Genomic DNA, 22,940 nt, shown 5'->3' with positions numbered 1-22,940 from the left:
ATGAAGAAATCTTTCATTACTGGCCTGGAAAACTGAAACTCTGTCATTCAGTGGTACTCGGCGGTCACCAGGAGACCCACAGGTACAAGTGGCTGCAAGAGACCTGCATTTTTTTAACAACTGAAATCTTGACTGACAACCAACCTGAGTCATTGAAAGACAAACCATGTATTCTGATGTCTGCACTTTTCAAAAGCCTTATTCACAGGACAATCCCATGGCTAGGAACTATTAATAAGGCAGTTTCCAATGAAATACATCAGTTACAACACAACAGTACTACAAGTATTTCTATAAAGTTTGAAATGTTTTTAATATGTACATTCTTTCTTAGTAAATATTAAAGTAGTGCTTTTCTCCTGCACTTTTTTCTTTAGACTTCTAAAAGGGCATCAGAAATACAGTTTTCACCCCCCTCCAAACCAATGCACAGTTGTTACCTTCGTAACAAGCACATATGAATTCTGTACACCTTTCCCTCCCCACAAAAGAAATAAAAATATGCCATGACTATCCAATTACACATCATCACAACAAGTTTAAATTACGCATACAAATAATTCCAGAGTATTTAGAAAAACCCAACATATTGGATTTATGAAACCATTCCATGCATTCAACAACAAAAAAAAAAAAAAAAAAAAAAAAAGGAAAAAAGAAAAAATGAATAAGTTTCTTTAAATGATGTTTTCTCTTTCTATCCAAGTACCGAAGTCTGGATACAGTGTATCGTTAAGACTAACCACTGCTTGAGTCATAGAAACATGACAGTACATAGATAACCAAGTTGCTATTTATAGACAATATGCTATACAGTTACTACCTCTTTAATGAATGTCAAATAAAGCAAGTTTCGCTTGCTAAGACGTTGAAACTGCACATTAAGAAAACAGTAAGAGGTGCTGCTAAATAGGTAACAACATTTTGAAAGGAAGGCTATGTATTTATATGGTCCTGCTTAGTAGTAGCAGTTAATTAGCAGGGTTCCTATGTTGTTAGCTAACTTGTCTCTTTTTTCCAGAATGACAAGCTATTCAAGAGCTAGAGCTTACTAACCCAGAAATACCACCAATTTTATCTTCAAGAAGAAAAAAAAAAAGAATTTATGCAGTAAAAGCCCTTGGGGGCAGTCTCTGTCATTACACAAAATCTGTGCATTTTCTACAAACGAGGCTTGTAGCACAACATACAGATTGGAAACAGACATTTTGGACATACATTACAAACCTGAATTAAAAGGGTATTCTTCTTAACCTTTACTATGAAGAGGACAAGTAAAATTATAGTATTATTTACATGCAAGGGACTCTGCATGATTTTGTAATATCCTATTTTTGTCTTTGCCTTAAGATACTCCTTGAAAAGCTGTACTTCAGTTCCAAATTTATTTTGCATTAATCTTGGCATGTATCAGTCTCAGGCATTACTCCCTCCCAGTAAATAAATCAATACTGTCAATATGCTCCATTTATTTTAACAAATCAATTTAGAGTGTCACATGTTCCGGATACACAGGGGTTAATACCTGTGCAAGTTAGTATCCATTTATTAGGAAAGCTCTCCATTAGCAAGGTGCATTTTCAGTACAATTAAAACCAGCTTGCTGCATTAACTATTCTTGCCCTGCAATACTGTTGAACTGCAGTCAAGTACAGTAAGAGTACAAGGTTGTTGATGAGTACCGTGTGTTACAGCTGTTAACAATTCTGTTTGTGCCACAAAACCAGAAGTCAATCATTTAAAAAACCCACCATCTTGGCTCTTCCTGAACTGAGTTTATCAGGTGATGTTAATTACCATCCTTATCAAACAAATTTTTGTAAAGGCTATTTACAGTGTACATGGCTGAGCATGCACCTTACAGACACAAACACATCTGCCAGTTTGATACCATGTAATTACACAGTGCCTGAAAATGACAACACATCTTAAACACCATTTTAATTAACAGTTTCAAGCGGGAAATGGTCTTTATTTTACAACTGCTATTCTTGCATGAATTTTTATTTTTTTATATAAAAACACTAACTCCTGTCCAGAAGTCTAGACACATTCTACATACTACAGGTTAAGGCAGTAAAAAAATGTGTTCCTGATAACTGGTCTTGACAATGTCAATTAAAGCTGTCTGAAGCCACTCCAGTTCTCCAACAGATCTTTGAAATCCCAAATAATTTGTGAGTGGAAAAAAAATAAAAATCACTTTGCTTTCTTCAGAGTTTTAGTAATAGAGAACAGAACAGAATTGGGTATGGCAGAATAGAATAGGGTATGGTAAGTTAAAAAGTGTTAAGGGAAAGGAACATTTGATTTCAATTCATTCCATGAGTTTAAAAGTTGAAAGAATACAGTTTTAGATGGGAGTCTGAATCAATCAAGAACTGTAGGGAATGAAGGAGAAAACCAATTTTATGCACATTACTGCATTCTTAAAAATATACTGTTATCTTCAATAATTCAAGTAAGGTAATAGACATTATAAAAAATAACTTCATGAACCATACTCAAGTTTCAAATCACATTCTCAAACTTTTAACCCAAAGCAGTTTTATTGTGTTAACTTCATATAATAAACCACGAAGGTCTGACTGTACAAATGGTTAATGATTTGCACTTGTGATTCCTGTAATAGCTAGCAGACTTGCTAACCAACTTACTGTAAAGATATGGCAGATTATGTATTTAAATCAAAGCACTTTGATTTAGGCATGAAACAAATTCAAATGGTTGACATTCTGTGCTTCTAATGCATCACTCATAAGAGAGGCAAGAAACACCCACTATTGTACAGACAATTATTTTTACAGAAAACCCTTCCTTGAAATTAATCTTTTATCCGCAGCTGTAGATGAGAGTATAATCTGTTGTAAACAGGGCACTGTGTTGTAAAACCAGTTTTTTTAATTAAGATTTCTCTCCAAAAGTTGGAAAAACAGACTCTTCAGAATGTCTTTCAAATGTAGCATGTTCTGTTTGCTATGTCATAAAGTTACTTTCCTTTGATTCCTTTTTAAAGATGTTTGTGTTCACAGCAGTTCTGTTTTTAAAAATTGTTTGAAATTTATATAAAATTCTGTACATGTTCACAAATTATTGCATAAACAGCATAATCTTCATGACAATATTCAGCAACACATGTCCATCTCAGGAAATTCACGTTTCCCTTCTTGCTTTTTTCTTCTTTTTAACTTGTTTGGGGGATTCCCAGCTTTCTTCAGACTTTGCTAAAAACAAAATGTAACTACAGTGTTAGGACTGAGAAAGTTTACACAGAATTGACTTTTAAAATCCTGGACAGTACATCCCATATTGTTATGAAGTAATTCAGAATAATCAACCAGCATGATTTTTGAAGGAGAGTTATATTTACCTGCTTCTCCCAAATAGCCTAATTTGAAGCACATCTAACCCAACATTTGCTAATTTCAAACTACTTTTTTACACCACAGCTACTTTTTTACACCACAAACACATAGTGATACACAATGAAAAGAATTCATTTTGTAAATCTATTATTTACAGTAGAGTCATTATTATTTTTTGGCTAACTGGAAGTAATGTACATGTACACAATTGACATTAAATGTTCACTTTTATCAAATTGCACTGGTTTTAACCACTAAATGTAAGTGACATGTCAGAAGAGTATTTTCAAAAATAAATAACTATGTAAAGATGTGGTTACATGGAATTCATAATCAAATAAAGAAGCACTATGTTATTTTATTAAAACAGATTGCTTTAAAACATGCTGGCTGCCAAAAGTGGTAAATCAGGTAAAATATTTTATATGCTGAACATAAGAGATATTCTTTCAATTGCTGAGGCATGAACCAGTCACAAAAGCCTTCATATTTTAGAACCAGAACAAAAAGTTGTAAGTTAACACATAGACTTGAAAGACTGTTAATATATTCAAACCCAAGAAGCCAATTAGTGCAGCTGAATGAGACTAATATTATGAAATAATCTAATTTCTTCTGCAGTCATTAAAAACTGGTTTAGTACTCTAACACTTAGCCAGGAACTTCTTACAAAATGTCAGTATTTATTAATCTCATTAAAAAGTCTAACTGAAACAACTGGGGCTTTGGTTTTGGTTTTTTTTTTTTTTTTTTTTTTGTTAGTTTTTTGTGGGGGTTGTGGGCTTTTGGGTTTTTTTTGTTTTTAAAAGCAATGCCTTTCACATCTTGACTTCCCTTCTAATTTTTCTGTCTTATTGGGCGAGTACTTCAGTACAAGCACTTTTGCTGAGTGAAACAGAGGACACGCCTGACACCTCTGGGCACGGTGTATTTTTAAAAAGCAATATACCTGCAGTAGTTCAGCCTGATGTATGTACTGTTAGGCTACAACAAAAATAAGTGGCTCTCCCAATAGCTTTCTACTCCCATATTAGCAACTGTTTTCCTCCATGATTATTACATTTCATGGAAGCATATGGAAAAGATGTTAATGAGCTCAGTTGAGAAGTCAAAAAAAACCCCAGTAGGTTGAAAATTGAATTGCTTGTATTTTTACCAAATTTTTGGTAGCTAAACATCCCGTCAACTGCTATGTTAGTACCCATCTGTCCCACTGAAGACTTGCAAGCAGCCCTTTGAAACAGTGTTGGCAGAACTACTTAGTCACAGCATGGAGCTCCAGTCCGGATGATGAAGAGTACGTCCACATGTCTGTTAAGGACTGGATGAGGCCAACAGACATTTTCAGTCATTCAAGCATATGAAGCCAGTTTTTCCTCACAGTGAAAGCACATTTGTCAAAGTACTTCAACAAAAGCTAAAATATGTCAAGATATATAAATGAAATACATAAGTACCTGATATGGCACTCTAAACGCAAACCTTACGGCAAAGCATTCTGACTATATACGCTCTATAGGAAAAAAGTACACCCTGAATTCAGATGAATGAATTGTACTGAGATACTTACTCTGTGGAGGAGGCACACTGTTTTGCTTAATACTGGGACTAGAAACATCTGTCTCTTGCAGCATCTGTGGCACTTGGGAAGCGATCTTGTCAGAATCGCTCTCTGATACAATTACAGATGGCTCAGTAGAAACAGCAAGCGAAGGAGCCTCCTCAGGCTATTCGAAAAACAGAAAAAAAGTTTCCAGAAGTTCATTAAGTCATACAACAGTAAAACACTCTTATATGGTGTTATTTTGGCAATATACTTAGCAGCTGCTGAAAAGATGGCATTGAAAAATTAAGCCAATATTAAAATCCTTCAAAATTTTAAATCAAGGCTGAAAGACTATGACTGCCATCTAGTGCCAAAACTTTTAGTTGCACACAAGCAAATATAAACCACATGAATTCTTAAAATACATGACATGCAAAGAAAGGGAGAACAATCTAAAAATCACCAAGATCCTAAAAAGATTCTAGTATACATATTCAGAAGAGATGCAAGACAGTGACACATATACATTCGGTTGCAAGGTAAACAAGCAAGCTGTATAGGTTCAAATATGCAACTCAAAAGCCAAAATAATTAAACTTTTATAATACTTAAAAAGCATTTGCAGTCATTTCTATCAACGGCTCAAAACACTCTGTATGCTTATATTAGAATAACAGATATTTTCGAGAGCTGTCAGAAAGTACTTCAGTGGAAACTACTGTAGGAGTTACTGCCAAGTAAATGATACTCCTAGTATTTTCCAATTATCTGGTCTACTTTGAAGGTTCCCACAATGGAGACAAGATGTTACTGTAGCTTACTGTGTAGCACTTACTGGAATTACAGTAGAGTAAAACAGAAGTCAAAATGCAAAAACCATTCTGACATTCCAATAGGGAAGTCAGAACATAAAGATCATATGATCCCACAGCAGGTGACCTACTGACAAGAGGCTTCAAACAGGAGTGTATTAGAAAACAGTGCCTCAGTCAAGCAATAAAACCCAAACTTTAGGATGGTATAAAGAAGTCACGGCTATAGTTGTGCCACAACAGCCAGGACCTGGAACTATTGGAATAAAACTGAAGTCTACATCCAGCCCTTGATGTGGATGTACACAGATCCTCCGTTATAGTCACCAGTTTGTACTATTTCCATTACTGTAATGTAAGCATCTCAAAAATCTAGGCAGAACATACAAAAGAGCGAAAAGAGACACTTTTTTACTTTTCTTTTTAACCATATCATACTGAGTAAGAAGTTAAACAGCTTTAGTTAAAAAAACCCAACACATGAATTTAGAGGGTAGCAGTTCTCTAACCTTTTATGAACAGAGGAGTTTGCTCTGCCCTTACACATCAACTGAAACAAATTTTTTAATAACTATAATTGCAGTATTTCTTTTAATCTACTGAAAATATGGTAATCTTGAAAATTTTTTTAATATCAACCATGCTGATAAAATGAACTCCCATCCTACAGGATTTCCAAGCTTAGCCAATTCTAATGTTGTCTAATGGTTGGCAATCATTAGCTACATAAATACATGAACTCTAACAAAATGGATGTGGCCACTAAAACAGAAGGAGGACTTAAAGTTCCTAGTTGTGTGAGGTAATTGATTCAGGTCACTGGTATCATAGTTTTGTTAGGATAGAGTCACTCTCCACTTGCAGGTAAAGCAATTAAGATTTAAATGGCATACAGCTGTCAGAGGTTGACTAACAAACATGTTGCAACTTGACTGTTAAAGCATGCAGTATAACTGTAAATGTAATGATACAGATACATACAGCATTATCTGGATGTTTTTGCAAATACCATACTCCTGTCTGAATTTTGGATGAGGGAAATTGGATAGCGATACCAAACATTAAGAATTGGGTAATACTCTTTGCTAGGATATTCTGTGTTAACAAAACAGTTCAGAAAGGAAACCTGAAACAATTAATAAAGGCTATTTGATAATATAAATAGTTACATATGTAATTCTACAATTTATTAATGAAGTAGTGACTTGTGAAACTGTTACAAATAAAGGATTTCCAAAGATATCTCTTCATTTAAAACCTGTGCCTGCTGATAAAATGCCAAAGGTTTCCATGCAGCCCAATGTATAATGTAAAAATATCACCAGATAAAAACCAGAAGTGTTCAACATTCAGCTCTTTCTGGTCTTTATGAGGATATTCTGGATAGTAACTTATTTGTACTCAGTTTATTTTTCCTCATACTAGGTTCTCGTGTTTTGGAGCATTTGGTCAAGACTAGATTACCTATCTTGGAAACCTAAGTCATCCATTTCACACATCAGTCACAGACTGGTCCTAAAACTTTTTGGAACAGCTAAGTCAAACAACATCAGAAAGCATCTTTGCATATGTGAAATTACAATGAAGCCAAATCTGATGGCAAGGAGACTGGATAAAGACTGAAAGACCATCTGCATTGTCAGATACAACAATTCACAAATTGTCCTTTATCAAGCCCAACTAACTTCCAGAGAACGTTGTTAGTAATAGTTTTGTTTGTCCTTTGCTCCCAGACCAAGTTTAATACAGATTATGTCTTGTTTCACAGCTATACACAGGCACATATACAAACAGATGGAATTTAAGACTCGAGTAACAGGAGCACTCAAGCCCCCCAAAAATAGTTCACAGTGTAGGTCTACATCAGAGCTGATGTGATTGAATCACCTAAGAAGTTGGGTATGGTTTTAAACACTAAACAATTGAGCAAAGTGTACTGAAACCTGGCTGATATTTTGGCAGTGCCAACACCTTGTGAGAAAAAATAAAATATCTAACTGCAGATCAAAAGAATCATTACATGTAGCTGAAAAGTATTTTTCAAATTAATTTAGATTTCTAAAATCAAAAGCTAGCCTTTTGGAATGCACCAGTACACCTCTTTCTAGGTGTCAAAACACCCACCTTGACATCACAATCCAAATTATGAGTCTTCTGTCTACACATTTTCAACTATGGCCTCCAACACAAAACAATGTATTTGCTTTTAAGTTTTTTAAAAAACACACACACACTGCCAGGAATAAAGCCACTTGTGCACATAGGCAGATGTCTTTTTTTAGATACAGCTTCAAAAAACCACACAAAACCCAACTCTGCACTAGTCAGACTAGGCAGCTGTTGCTAACCTTGAATAAAGGTTGAACTGAACCTAAACTAAATAATTATAGTAAAAGCTCTACTGCAATGTAGGATATTTAGAATAAGCTAAAAGTATGTCAGAATATGCTTTTCAAGGCACATGTTCTCAGTAAACACTTTCTGTACTTTTTCCTTGGTGACTTGCAGCCTCTCATAAAAGATTCCATTCTAATATCTTCATTTGAATCTTAAGACCTTGTTATCTTTATAAAACAAATGCTTAGCAATTAAAATGTAAAACTCAATATTCTGACAGATATTCTGTGGTACCAAACTGCTGTCTCACTGGTATTGTTCACTCTTTATGGAACACAAAACCAATACCACTAGCAATATTAAATACTTTCCTTCTTCCTACATTGTGATGCTTGTAGGATAACAGTACCTAAAAAAGCTGCTAGTTGGAGAAAGATTAGAGAGAACTTGTATTCTCTAGATTATTTGTTTCAACTGTGAGCTGAAGCCAACAGTTGGTTTGGGAATTGGTATCCTGGTTTCTGCCGGGATAGAGTTAATGTTCTTTTTAGTAACTGCTATAGTGCTGTGTCTTGGATTCAGTATGAGAAGAATGTTGATAACACAGTGATGTTTTCAGTTGTTGCTAAGCAGTGTTTATACCAAGTCAAGGATTTTTCAGCTTCTCATAGCCAGCCAGCAAGAAGGCTGGAGGGGCCCAAGAAGCTGGGAGGGGACACATCCAGGACAGCTGACACAAACTGGTCAGAGGGATATTCTATACCATGTGACAACTTGCCTAGTATATAAACGGGGGGGGGGGGCTGAGTGGGGCAGGTGGGGGATCACTGCTTGGGAACTAACTGGGCATCGGTTGGTGAGTGGTGAGCAATTGCACTGTGCATCAGTTGTTTTGTATATTCCAATTCTTTTATTATTACTGTCATTTCATTATTGTTATTATTATCATTATTAGTTTCTTCCTTTCTGTTCTATTGAACTGTTCTTATCTCAACCCACAAGTTTTACCTTTTTCCTTCTGATTCTCTCCCTCATACCACTGGGTGGGGGGAGCGAGTGAGCAGCTGCATGGTGCTCAGTGGCTGGCTGGGGTTAAACCACAACAATTGGTTCAAATAAAAACCTTTCATATTCAGTCATTAAGCTCAGAACAGCCATTAAAAATGAAATTTAGACTGCATTAAGTCAGAATATAAGTTGGTAACATTTCATTCTGTTGCAATGAATCAGTAAAACATGCTATTAGTCTTGCACTCAGACCTGTTAGTTCATAGGTTTCCCGATTTCAAACTTTTGGAAGTTTATTGCTTGAATATTCAAACAAGAAAATAACTTGACAGTCATGAAAGTGACTACTGATTTAGAAGATATCCTTTCTAAAACTTGTAACTGACCTAGTATCTAAAACTCAACCTCTCAATCACCTTTATATTCATAAGCATATAGCCTGAAGCAGTATTCCTACTGTAACCTTACCTACACAAATTTGTTTCAATGGACTTTGAGCACTGCCAAATCAGAAATTATAACATATACCCAGTTTAGTACCCCTACCTTAGCTGGTTCACTAGTACTTATGGTCTTCAGAGAAAAAGCTATTTCCTGCTGTGGTCGAACTTTTGAGGTATCCTCCTGAAATTCCTCTCCAGCTTCTCTATCCAGTTCTTCAGTGTCCTACAAAAGTGGGGGGAGGAAAAAAAAAAAAAAAAAAAGAAAAAAGAAAAAAAGAGCTTGTGTTTGCAGTGAAGTTCTGACTCTTCTTCCCTGCACGTCAATTTTATTGCCATAAGCAGCTTCTATAACTAAGAAAGTCTTTCTAAAAAAAATTAAAGTAGTGGACTAATATTAGCCTATGCTAACACTCAAAATTTATAGAACTACATAATACAAAAATACCTTGTAAAAGTATCATGATAAGACTTGACTGCTCTCATTTCTGTGGTTTGCTACAAGTAAAATGTTTTAAAATGCAAGCTCTGCATATTATCATGTTCAGTCTTCTATCATATATTATGCTCTAATAATAATTTTGCAACACAACTTAGTCTGTCATGATGCCTGTTAAAACAAACCTCTCGGTACAGAAACTGAAAATATATTCAAAGTATCCAGGAGTCTCAACCTTTACTTGTTATAAACTCTAATGGTGGAAGGTTTTCATTTTGCGTGAGGAATTAGAATAGTTACATTTTTTTTATAGCACCAGAAGAATCCTGTGGTGGTGAACAGTAAACAGAATACAGGTCTCTGGTTTTAAGCTGAAAGTACCTCTTGAGACATTGTTTCTTCACTCATTTCCCCTGGAACCTTGTGAAAACGCAGTCACAGTCTAAGTCTGTTGATTCTTGACAGGAAAGAATATATATTGCCTTACAACTAGCTCTGAAGATAGCTTCCACTGCCTTGACAAACACTGAAGTCAACAAATAGGAGTGTGAACACTTAAGTATAATCAATGACAAAAATTATACTGTTTAAATGAACATGCTCTATTTTCAGAGGATAAATATACAAAGCTTAAGTGAGTTCGAAGTAGGATTGGCGAGTTAAATTACTAAACTGCTATAACAAGGATAACTTATCTGCGAATGTATTAGCAGTTCTGTCTGCTCCTATCAAGCAACACCCCTCAATTTTCCATAAAAATTTAATACAGAGAAATACTAATCTTTAAACTGATGATCTCATAGACTGATAGATTGAAAGAAAAAGTAACAAAATCAGAATGTTTGGAGACCAATGGGTAGAATAAATGAATCTGATTATGTTAATATGGACAGTAGGATTCCATTTGACATATACAACTTTAAAGGCAGCTCATAGGGCACGGAAAAAAAATAATTTCAGAATGCATTCACTGACCTTAAGATCCATGCAAGATATCCGCAAACACCTGTTAACCATAACCTATTAATCTTGACTTACACTTGGAGTCATTGCAGATACCAGAATATGACAGATTTCAATTACAAAAAAGCTGCAGTCCTAGTACAGTCAGTTTGAATTTGCCTCAAACAAAACACTGCAAATTGACACAAGCATCCACCTCCACATAGACAATTTTAAAAGAATTCTAAGTAATAGGACTTTAACCTCTTAAAATGGTTTTAATAAAATCTCAGACTGAAAACATGATAATCATAAAAAGCAAATCCAAAGCAAGAATGACTGAAGTAATGCTTTCCCCCTCTCTCTAATTCACCTAGTCAGATTCAACTGAGCGTTTAACATTTTGTAAAGAATGTAACTTATGAATGGCTGTCACTATAAGCAGAAGCAGTATGTATTCTAAGCATAAGCTATTAAAAGCTTTTTCCTATTAGAAAAGTACTTGTTTTCATCTATTCAAACATGATTCAATTGCCAAGTGAAGTGCAATCTGCTTTTGCTATTTTTACAACAAATCTGTTTCAACGTAATTCTTCAAAAGCTATTCAAGTAACAGTGAAAACTCCAACCATCCTCAGTGTGCAAATATTCAAATCTGACTCACAGAGTAGCTCCACCTACTGAGTTTGAGGCATTGATACTTCGCTTTTTCACATCAAGCTATGAAAGTACTTCAGAAAACCACTATATTCTCGTAGAATTGTACTTTAAAACAGCTTAAGAGAAAATTTCAATTTCTCTCATTCTCCTAGCTAGCTGTATCTGCCAAGGCAGCTGTCTTTCAAAGGACAGGAGAAGGTGGCTTCCCATGCAGAGGAAAGTTCCTCCTGAAGCATCCCTACAGTACAGAATACTGATTTGATAGAAAATAAGTAATTCAGGATAAATACTTTCCACATATTTCATGCTTTCCATAAATCCAGAAAAACTATGTTGTATTCACAAGTCAAACATGGAATAATTAAAATTAAAGGAAATACGAGTAAGACAAGGATTACTTTAACTCTTCAGAAACAAGAGTAGACAATCCAATACCATAAGGAAATTAATTCCCCCAAAATAATTTTTGCTTAAGACACTAATATATAAAAATAGGGTGATTTTGTGAATTCCTCACAACTGCCTTTCAGACTGTCCAGATTTTGTTCCATTTACCTGCGCAGGAGAGTTAGCGTCTTCACCCTGCTTCTTCTTTTTCTTCTTTTTTTTCTTGGATTTGCCACTTGTAGAACTCTGAAGAATTGGCTCTGCTTTTTCTCTTTCATTATCTGAAGCCTTCATGCAGGAATATAAGGTATTTAGCATTTCAAATAACAATGAAACATGCCTTCTATAGACTAAACACAAATTAATAGCTGTAAGGAATTTAATTGCATATAAAAGTATAAATGAACACAACCTTATCTGTTCAGTTCATTTCAGGAAGGCCACATTCTTTACGTGTTATCTGGTAATATAGGTACAGGAGTTGGGAATGAAAAAGGCAACAGGGCATCATGTACTGGTGGCATGGAAATACTGTTTTCCATACAGAGAACTAAATATTGTTAAGAACTATTTACAACCCCAAATCTAAATCCTCTATTAGTCTACAATGAGAAGGTAATCCTTATATTATGGTGAGACAGTAAGATCTGACATGGAACGAAGTGGCGTCTATTTTCTCAATAATAATGTTCAGCATTTTCCTTCTCTGTGTACCCATTAAACACAATTGTGCTACTCTTATCAGTGTAAAAGAGATTAGAGATTACCTTTATCACCACCCTTAAGTTACTTTAAGAAATGGCACTGGTAAGGGCAAAATCTTGGAGCTAAGGATTAAATATCACCTTTTACCTTCTGAACATCAGATATCTCTTCAGGCTGAGGAACAGAAGCAACTTTTTCTTCATCTACCCAGTTTCCCCACTCCTCTGCTGGTGCATTCCAATCAGAGCTGGGATCAGCTGAAGAAAGTCCATCTACAAAGATTAAAAAGATTTTCAGGAATGCCTCCTTACTTTACAGGTGTTCTCTGACAGTTTAAAGATGAAAACCAAACAAAAACCCCAAAAATCTATGCAAAAACCCACTTCCTGATATCAAGATATAAATATTCATTTCCTGTATTTCTGAAAAAAAATTAAAGATTTTAAAAATCGGTGGAAGACTTTTGTAAGTAAGGAGTAAGACTTGGTTATTTTACAGAGCAATCCGATTACAAACTAGTCACAGCAGCAGCTAGCTAGATGCAATTGCTTTGAGATACTTTTCCAGACTATGTAAAGGACAAATTTAAGAGTTGTTCTCTATCTTAAACATTCTTCCTAGTTTGTGAAAAAATTAATATGAACTGTAACACTGATCAATCTTACCTTACTAAGAATCCTTTACAAGTAATATATCTGAAAGTGTAAATGTTACTGAGCCAAAAGTCATCTTGTAACACTAACATTTTTTAATAACCTTATTTTTTCCAAGACTCTAAGTCCCTACTCCATTTTGCTACTGTTTATTTATGATGGCACATATTTATGCTGTCACACAGAAATGACAGATTTAAAGGGTCAGTTATATAAAAATTAAAAATATCTGAAGGGAAGAACTAAGCCTTAAGACTGTCTGTTTAGTAGAAAGTTACAGCACACCGATTTAAAAAAGAAGACCTTGTAAAAGATCATCTTTCATTTCACATTTATATTAACGTCACAAATATTTCTCACCCTCAGTCTATGCCAAATTGAAGAAGAGGCAAACATGGTCTGCAAACTACAGTGGGATTCAGTTTAAACATTTGAAAATTAAGTAAAAATGAAAAGCAGTAATAAACCCAATTAAATTTACTTGCAAACATTATGAAACCAAAAATACAGTAAAAGATCTTACAACTATTTACAATACTTTTTCAGCTCTTGCTTTCATATAAAAATATTACCTCAATTACACTTACTTTGGACACTAAAATTTACTGATTTGAAAAAACAATTACTGCCCAACATAACACTTCTCAGTTTATCTACTGCCCTCTCACTAGTTGCTTTAAGAAAAAAAATTCATTCTTTTTTATTAATAGTAAAAATTAGTAGCATTTCTACATAGAGTTAATTTCCTTGTCCTGAACCTGAAAAAGCAGCAATGTGTATCTGTGTATCACACTGGTCTAAACATCATTTCCCGACTTCTATTAGCGTACACTTCAATTAGTTGATATCTATGACTGAATTACCCTATTAACACAAGCTATAGCCATAAACATTTTATGCTCAGAAACGTGAATGAATTATGCTTTTGATAATATGTAAAATTGATTCCTTTCAAATGATAAAACTGAAATGTGTTTCCCTTATCCTTAAACCAGATGAAGACAAAAGGTAAGTTTCAAAATGATCTGGTATCAGAACAGTCATGCTAAAACTGGTGGAATCAAGGAGTGCACCAAACCATTCCACTTCTGCAATCATTAAACTTGAAATTTTTCTTAGAGAGAAGGTAACATGCAAGGCAGCTTTTCTAGTCAACTTCTTGAGCAATTTTTCAGGTCAACGACCTAGTGAGAGGCACTAAACTGTTTTTTCTTAAACATTCTTACATCTGACTAAATAAAGCTATCAATTACAAGGCAGTTCAAAAAGTCAATTTAAGGCTGAAAGCTTTCTTCACAGGTACAGTCTCACTAGTAAATACTTCGGAATGGCTGTAACTTTATTATACTACAGCCCTGCTTAGGGAGAGACTGTGGGAAGAACTACAAGAATATTGTGAAATTGGCAGGGAAGGGAAAGGGAGAGTAAACACCAATTTTACTACAATTCCCAAGCAACTTCAGTGATTTCTATCCCGTATATGATTTCTATACACATACGAACTTCCTAATGTTTGCTAAATAAGAAAGTAAGTTATACTAAATATCAGAGTCTTAAGTCTCATTAAGTTTTCAGTAAGAAACAAACATGTAAAAGAAAACTGTGACTCAAATACAATCTGCTAAATGCATCTTTTGCAGACTTGCAGTACATTTTTCTCCACATTTGCATTGACTGTTGAAGTTGATTACCAAAATTTTCTAGCAAAAACCAGAACTACCTTAAAATGCATGAGCTCTCTTTCACTTCTGAGTTTAATATCCGAGTATTTTTCCTAAAAATTAACCATTTTCTATTATCATTCGTCAAAATACTTTTTCCTGCTGTCTTCAAACTGTTGATTAACTTTACAGAAGTGAAACATTCCAGTTTTTTCTTCAGATGCTCAATGCTGGCTAATACAAGTAGATAATATAAGTAACTACACTTTAAAGTAACAGTAATTAACAAAATTTTGTTAATGAACATTTTAGAGGAACATACTTAACCCAGACCATTCGTCATCAACAGGGGGTTGAGCATGACTTAAATCCCACTGAAAATCAGAAGTACCAGCCTGAGAAACTGACTCACTGTTGGATCCTGAAAGGGAATAAATAGAATTGTATTCATAAGTTAACAAGCTTCCTGAGTTTTCTTGGGTAAAGAAATTCCAAAGTAGGAAAGGAAGACAGAAGGGTCAAAGAAAAGAGTCTGATTCTAAGGACTGCACAGGACAGGCAAACTACAAGGCTCTTGAAAATGAGATATATTCATAAAACAAGGGAACTGAAGAAGGAAGACAAAATGAAGTCCGGAGAAGAATGTGGGAAAAAAGATAAGAAGGGTGAATAACAGCAGTCTATAAGGCTTACAGCAGTCCCCTCAAACTAAAAAATACAATGAATATTTACGGGTAGTGAAATTATTACCCTATATCAGTAAGAAGTCTTACAGGGAGAAGCTTAAAAGAAAAGAGTACTAGAACAAAACCTCATAAATTACATTGCAGATATCACAATTCTATTATTCATTACTAAGAATCCAATTCTTATTTCAAGTAAAACATTTCAGGAACATAAAAGCAGCACGACAAACAACAGTGAGGCCAATACCAGTCATGATAACAGAAAGTGTTACGACATGTAATATCATTATTTTAAGATAACTAAGGCATCAGCAAACAGAAGCCATTTTATAAAGAAAACAAAACCAAAAAAACCTTAATTGTGAGACTGAAATTAATGTATTACTTTATGATGAGACTTATTTTTTAAATGAAGTTTAAATAGGACCATAGCTACCTGGGTGTCTCTATTTTATAAACACCTCTGCAAAAGATACCTCAGATGATGGCAACCTTGACATATTCTCATTTTTTGCTAGCCAGTTACAAGTAAGAAGTAAATACTTATTCACATGGTCGCTTTGCATTACAACATTGCTGGCTAAGGTGCATCAAAGATGATGAATATACTTCACTATCTTCACACTTCTCTCTCGATTAAAGTTGGAATGGTGCTATTGCAGACGAATCTTAGATCAGTCTGTCATCCCACTTTATTAACTAAACTTTCTTAAGTTTTAGGCTAGAGACTGAACTTGAATTCAAGTGGCTCCCTGGGAAATGTTAGTTTCTTCTTTTTCTTTAAGACAAGGTTTCTGTAAGTTTTTATTAAGTGAACTGTTCTTTGGAAAGTCTGAGAAATTAGACTTTGGCATTTTAATTTCTTTGTTATGCTGGCTCAGATGTGCCCAGAGAATGAAGCGCTCGTGAGCTGTAGGACACTGAGCTTGAGTTCCACAGTTGAAAGACTGTAAACTGCAATACAAGTAAACTGCAATACAAGTAAGCATAGCCCAAGTGTGTAAGCACTTGGCCAGCTACTTCCTAAAAGAAAATAGCCAAGCCAAGCTCATTAGATAACTGGAATAAGCAAGCAAGAGCAGAAAACCTGACATACGATCCCTTTATTGTATAATAAATCACTGTAGCACTTATGTCAGTAGTTTAACACACAAGATTTGTTATGAAGCCAGGTTTGCACTCTACAGCAGTTTCACGCTTCAAAACAAGAAAACCCCGGAGTTCAGCCTTCCCACCCATCATACAGAGAAAAGACTCAAGACTTCAAATCCTGCCTATGGAACATATTTTGAAAACAGTGCTTCAGTTCCTTGAAGGGGAAAAACATAACCATCAAATAACAAATCTCTCAGACGATCAGGGTAGAGAGACTTTCCTAGTAAGCAATCTTCAGATCTCCAAGTTGAGACACAGCAACACTGAGCAATCTCTTTTGCCCATTATTTACTCAACACACAAACAGGAAGGCTAAATAAGAAGTATCACCTTCTTATTGATCTAGGTTGTGATTATCAACTTAAAACAGTTACTTTATTGCATAATTTCAGCATAACAAAAAAGCTTTCTAGGCTTTCATCAAACGTTTTCCACCTGTTTCCAGTTACCAGTACTATTTTCAAAGAACAATGAGAAAGATGCATATTAGTAAGACTTGGCAAATTCTCTTTTCACCTGGTGGAGCAGCAGAGAGTGGAAAAATCTTTGGAAGGGCATACATACCAGAAACTCCAGGAGTTAATCCAAATGAAGAGAAAGAAGTAGAATTCTGTTCAGAGGTATTAATCCTTGCATCCACATTCCAAGCAGCTGTGGGGGGGAAAAAAAAACAAAACAAAAAACAACTGAACTTCACATTGCTGGCCACATTGAAAAAGTTAGCTATTTAATTACTAATAGGGTCAGGAAAACAGTGGACATTCCAGCCGTGTTAACATTTCACACAACTGAGGGCATTATTTTGCTTGTTAGATCAGACAATTAGTGCTGACAGAGATGTGACTGTATGAACACTCAGCTTGAAACAATTTTCAAGCTTTCTAAGGTCTTCTTCCCTCAACAGCCTTAAGTTTTGAGCCCCAGTCAACTACTTGTAGCTTTTATTTAGAATTACATTTATTTGACTGGAGGGGTGGGCACTCAAAACTGGACAGAGTATTCCAGATGTGGTCCATAAAGTGGATAATCACTATCTCCAATCTATTGACTCCTGTTAATACAGCCCAGAATACTGTCGGTGTCCTTTGCTGCTGGGGCCTATGGCTGGCTTGTGTCCACCTTGCTGTCCACCAGGACTCCTTACCCACAGAGCTGCTCTCCAGACAGTCAGTCCCCAGCCAGGGGTGCTTCCTACCCAGGTGCAGCACTTCATATTTGTCCTTATTGAACTTCCTCAGCTTCCTGTTGGCCCATTCCTCCAGCTGGTCCCTCTGGATGGCACCCCTAATCTGCATTGTATCTACTGTTTCCCCTCTCCTGCCTCAAGTTTGGTGTAATCTAGGAATCTGATGTGAATGACATTCTGTTGCCTCCTCCAGGTCATTTATGAAAATGATAAACAGGACAGCTCTAAGTACAGAGCCCTGTGATATCCCCCTTGTTACCACCTTCCAGGTAGAGGATGACTCAGTAACCACTACCTTTGAGCCTGACCAGTTTTTCAATCATCCTAACTTGGATACAATAATACTGTGAGAGACAGTGTTGAAAGCATTACTATAGTCATCATAAAAGACATCCGTTCTCTCCCCTCACTCACAAAACTAATAATTTTACCACAAGCAAATCAGCCTGGTGAGGCATGATATATTCTTGGTAAAAAACCCAACAATAAGCTGGTCACAGTCACTAAGAACTACCTTATTAGAATATACAGCAGAATACAATTAACTGGAATATGCAAAAAGCCCTTTGCCTCTACTTGGCAATAATAAAGCTTCCAATTGTACAGCAGGTCCAGCCTCAGGAACCACATTTCACAATATGTGAGACAAATAGAACAGGTCTAGACTAAAGCAATGTTGCTGACTACAAAGGAACACGGCTTTCTAGAAGAGACTAGGATAACTTAGATTGAACAGTGGGCAGGATCATATTACAGCATCTGCTAATAAGTTCAAGATTGTTGCCCAGAGAGAAATGAAGAATTCTCTTCTCTATTATTATTATGGACAGTACAAGTGATAAAGGCAAAAAAATGTACTGGAGAAGGCTAAAAACAATTTCTAATGAGAAAAACAGTGTAACACTAGATGTCACAAGAGCCGAACAATCTTTATGCCTGAAGCCTAAACAAACGTCTGCCAAAACCAAACATAGTGGATTTGATCATGTTGGAGCAACAGAATAGACTTATGGCCTGGGTTTTAAAGACATTAATTAAAAAAAGAAGTTACACTTCAAAATGACCCAGTAATCACTTTCAGAATTTTACAAAAGTGATATAAAGAATTTTATTCCTTCACAGAAATAATTTTATTTCAGATAAACTCAAAAAACCCAGTTAAACTAAAAACAGAGACATAGATGTTAAGCCGTCAGAACTTACAGTAAAGAGAAACTGCTTACTTCGCATTTCACTAGACCACTCCAAGATTTTTTTAATAATTAAACATAAAGCTATTTAAGAGACTCACTACTAAAAAATACACTTATGTAAAAATGCTTAAGTAAAGCAAGTTTTCCTCAGAATAGCTTACCAATAGGAGTGAACAAAGAACGCTCTTTCCAGGGCCTGCCCACCAGGGTTACACCCCAGTCCTTTCCATTTCCATTGGCGTCGCCAGTGTCCTGGCCCCAAGCCGATGTCTCAGTCTTCCTCTTCCCAGCTGCAGTTGAAGGAACAGATGTCCATTTCTCCTCCCCTACACCAATCTGTGAGGAGATTTTTACAGACTTCTCATTCCAGCTTCCTCCATTTACTGTATGGCTTTCACTCAATCCTGGAGAAACTTAAATATGAGCATAATGAAAGCATTATTTAAAATAAGAACTGGATGAAGAATTAAAATATTACTTTATGTGCACATACACTTAACAATAAAAAAAAAAAAGTACAAATGAACAGCAGCATTGCTATACTGGTGTGATACAGAAGAGCTGCTGCTCTGCCTCAGCTGATTTTCCAGTTCAGATGATATGCACCATCTGTCTACTAACTTGAGAGTGAGGGAAAACCAGCACCAACTGCACTCTTTCCTGCATCCCTTTCTTTATAAGGCCTTTATAAGGCTGATATCTTGATGAACCAGTGCCTCTAGATTAAAAAACAAATGGGGCGGGGGTGATTCCAACACTGCCATCTAATTTCTCTTACAGAGTATGGTGATGATTTGTAGAAAACCCCATGCACTAAATGGAGAATAAATTCTGTTTCATAACTGCATAAAGCAGTTCTTTAAACAGGAAGTAGAAGAAATGACCAAGGATTAGAAAATTCTTCCCAAACACTACACAGGATTTACAAAGAGCATAGCTGTCATATTGGCCATAGTGTCCATCAAGGTTAGAGGAAAAAATCATGGTAACACTTTCAAAATAATAAGCAATATATTTGGCATTACACTAAGGTAAAAGACCACAAGACTGCAACAGTCTACCCCGATGAGAAACTACTAGCCATAGCAAGTTTAATATATACTTTGAGTCAGTAGTACACTGACACATAAAGATCATCATAAACCATTTTTTTAAATTTATGTCCCTATAAAACTTAAAGGCTAATGGTCACCTGGTGCACCCAGCCTGACCTATATATCACAAACCTTTCTCAAAGGGCTCTGTGTATCAAATGCTCTCTCTCTTTTTATACATGCAGTGTAAACAACAGAAAACTTGCTCATTTACAAACAATTACACAATACCTGTACAGTGCAAGTGTAACACTTAAATAGTCAGCCCAAACCTGATGCACAAGTCAGTCAATATCGTATGCTGTATTGGGTTTGTGTGGCAAGGTTTTGGTAGTGGGGCAGTTACAGGGGTGGCTTCTGTGAGAAGCTGCTGGAAGCTTCCCCTGTGTCCAATAGAGCCAATGCCAGCCAGCTCCAAAACAGACCCGCTGCTGGCCAAGGCCAAGCCCATCAGTGACAGTGATAGCGCCTCTGGGATAACATATTTAAGAAGGGGAAAAAAAAAGCTGCAGGGCACACAGAAACTGCAGCGGAAGAGAGGAGTAAGAACATGTGAGAGAAACAACCCTGCAGACCCCCAGGTCAGTGAAGAAGGAGGGGGAGGAGGTGCTCCAGGCACCAGAGCAGAGATTCCCCTGCAGCCCCTAGTGAAGACCATGGTGAGGCAGGCTGTCCCCCTGCAGTCCATGGAGGTCCCCATGCTGGAGCAGGTGGATGCCCAAAGGAGGCTGTGACCCAGTGGGAAGCCTGCGCTGGAGCAGGCTCCTGGCAAGATCTGTGGACCTGTGGATAGAGGAGCCCACGCTGGACCACGTTTTCTGGCAGGACTTGTGACCCTGTGGGGGACCCACACTGGAGCAGTCTGTGCCTGAAGGACTGCAGCCCATGGAAGGGACCCACACCAGAGCAGTCTGTGAAGAACTGCAGCCCGTGGGAAGGACCCACATTGGAGAAGTTCGTGGAGGACTGTCTCCCATGGGAGGGACCCCACGCCAGAGCAGGGGAAGAGTGTGAGGAGTCCTGCCCCTGAGGAGGAAGGAGTGGAAGAGATAATGTGTGATGAACTGACCGTAACCACTGTTTCCCATCCCCCCTATGCCTCTGGGGGGGATAGGTAGAGAATTCGGGAGTGAAGCTGTGCCCGGGAAGAAGGGATGGGTGAGGGGGAAGGTGTTTAAGATTTGGTTTTATTTCTCATTACCCTACTCTGGTTTGATTGGCAATAAATTAAGTTAATTTTCCCCAAGTCAAGTCTGTTTTGCCTGTGATAGTAATTGGTTGAGTCATCTCTCCCTGTCCTTTATCTCAACTCATGAACCTCTTGTTATATTTTCTCTCCCCTGTCCAGTTGAGGAGAGGGAGAGATAGAGCAGCTGCATGGTGCTTAGTCACTGGCTAGAGTTAAACCACGACATATGCCAACAAAAACTACAGACCAAGTATTTTATTCATGAAATGAACTCATACCTCAGGCAGCATGAACATGCCACATTCACAGTGGTCTCACTGGCAAGGAATTGATTAGGTGAGACATGCCTAGATTTTCTCAGACAAATCACTTCCAAACACAGATGTCTGTAAGGTCACCATCACTGTACCTAAAACCACTGCCCTTTCTCCACAGCACTAACATTGTTCATGTCAGTCAACACCCTCTAAGGGTAATATGATGTCTTAGGGAAGGCAACAACAAAAACAGCAGAGACACAGAAACCAAACTAGCTGGTAGAAAAACTCTTTTGCAACCTCACCTACTTGGAAACCTGCAAAGCAGCTTAAGTCCTGAAGCAGAAGCTTGATTATTCTGTGTTTATCATCCTATTCTCCCATCACAAACATTTACCTTCTATATGACCAGCAAGTTTTCACAGAATCACAGAAAACTTAAAATTAGAAGGGATCTCCAGAAGTCACCTAGTTCCACCTTCTGCTCAAAGCACAGTCAACTTCAAAATTATACCACATTATTCACATTCTGGAAATCATAAAGGCTGACAGTTCAAAGCATCTCTAGGCAATCTTATGAAGAGCTTTTTTTCCTCATGGCCAGTCAGAATTTCCCTTACTGAAGCTTGATTATTGCCTCCTGTCCTCCCATTATGCACCTCTGAAGAATACAGCTCCTTCCTTCTGTGCTATGCTCCAGAAAGTTTGTATGTGAAGTAAAGCTCTCAAAATCTAGCAGAAAGCGATTCACTTTCTGGATCTGGGTGCTTTTAATAACTCATTTGTTGACTTGCTTAATTACACTAACTACTTTTCGTTAAAGCAACACCACTGATGTTGGCTATGAGTAAGAAACAACCATTCTGATTTCATTGTGCCAAACTAAATCACTAAGTATACTTAGTATATAAAGTATTACTATAGCAGTATCTCTTACTAGAAAACTGCTAAGATTCACTAGTCAATCACAGTCTAAAAATCACCAAATATTTTAACAATTACATGTATGACATATAACGTCATGCATATTTATTTATAAACATACATTTCTATTTAAGTACTTCCAAAATGAATGTAAAGAACTGATTAACTCATGTATACAATCTGAAACAAGTGCAATCTTTGCAATAATCAGGATTGGTATCTTTGAGCTCTGCTATTATCTGTATTAATTTTTTCTTTGAGCAAATAATCGATTCATTAACACAAAAAAGTAAGTTTGAAA

The 22,940-nt window shown here is 36.4% G+C and overlaps 1 protein-coding gene across 1 annotated transcript in view; it reads right to left on the bottom strand.

Moving 5' to 3' along the window:
• Positions 1-288: 288 nt before the first annotated feature.
• MTDH (metadherin) overlaps positions 289-22,940 on the bottom strand; it is a 37,021-nt gene continuing 14,369 nt past the window's right edge. The window contains exons 6-13 of the mRNA XM_049820487.1: positions 19,337-19,588; positions 17,361-17,447; positions 15,278-15,376; positions 12,789-12,913; positions 12,105-12,224; positions 9,615-9,734; positions 4,936-5,092; positions 289-3,224 (exon numbers count right to left, since the gene is read on the bottom strand). Coding sequence (XP_049676444.1) covers positions 3,154-3,224; positions 4,936-5,092; positions 9,615-9,734; positions 12,105-12,224; positions 12,789-12,913; positions 15,278-15,376; positions 17,361-17,447; positions 19,337-19,588 — 1,031 coding nt within the window. The 3' untranslated portion in view covers positions 289-3,153. The remainder of the gene's footprint in view (positions 3,225-4,935; positions 5,093-9,614; positions 9,735-12,104; positions 12,225-12,788; positions 12,914-15,277; positions 15,377-17,360; positions 17,448-19,336; positions 19,589-22,940) is intronic.

This window comes from Accipiter gentilis, chromosome 2 (assembly GCF_929443795.1).
Source record: "Accipiter gentilis chromosome 2, bAccGen1.1, whole genome shotgun sequence".
In the NCBI taxonomy this organism is placed as follows: Eukaryota; Metazoa; Chordata; class Aves; order Accipitriformes; family Accipitridae; genus Astur; species Astur gentilis.
Note: the sequence above shows the minus strand (reverse complement) of the source record. Positions and strands in the feature narration are given on the sequence as shown.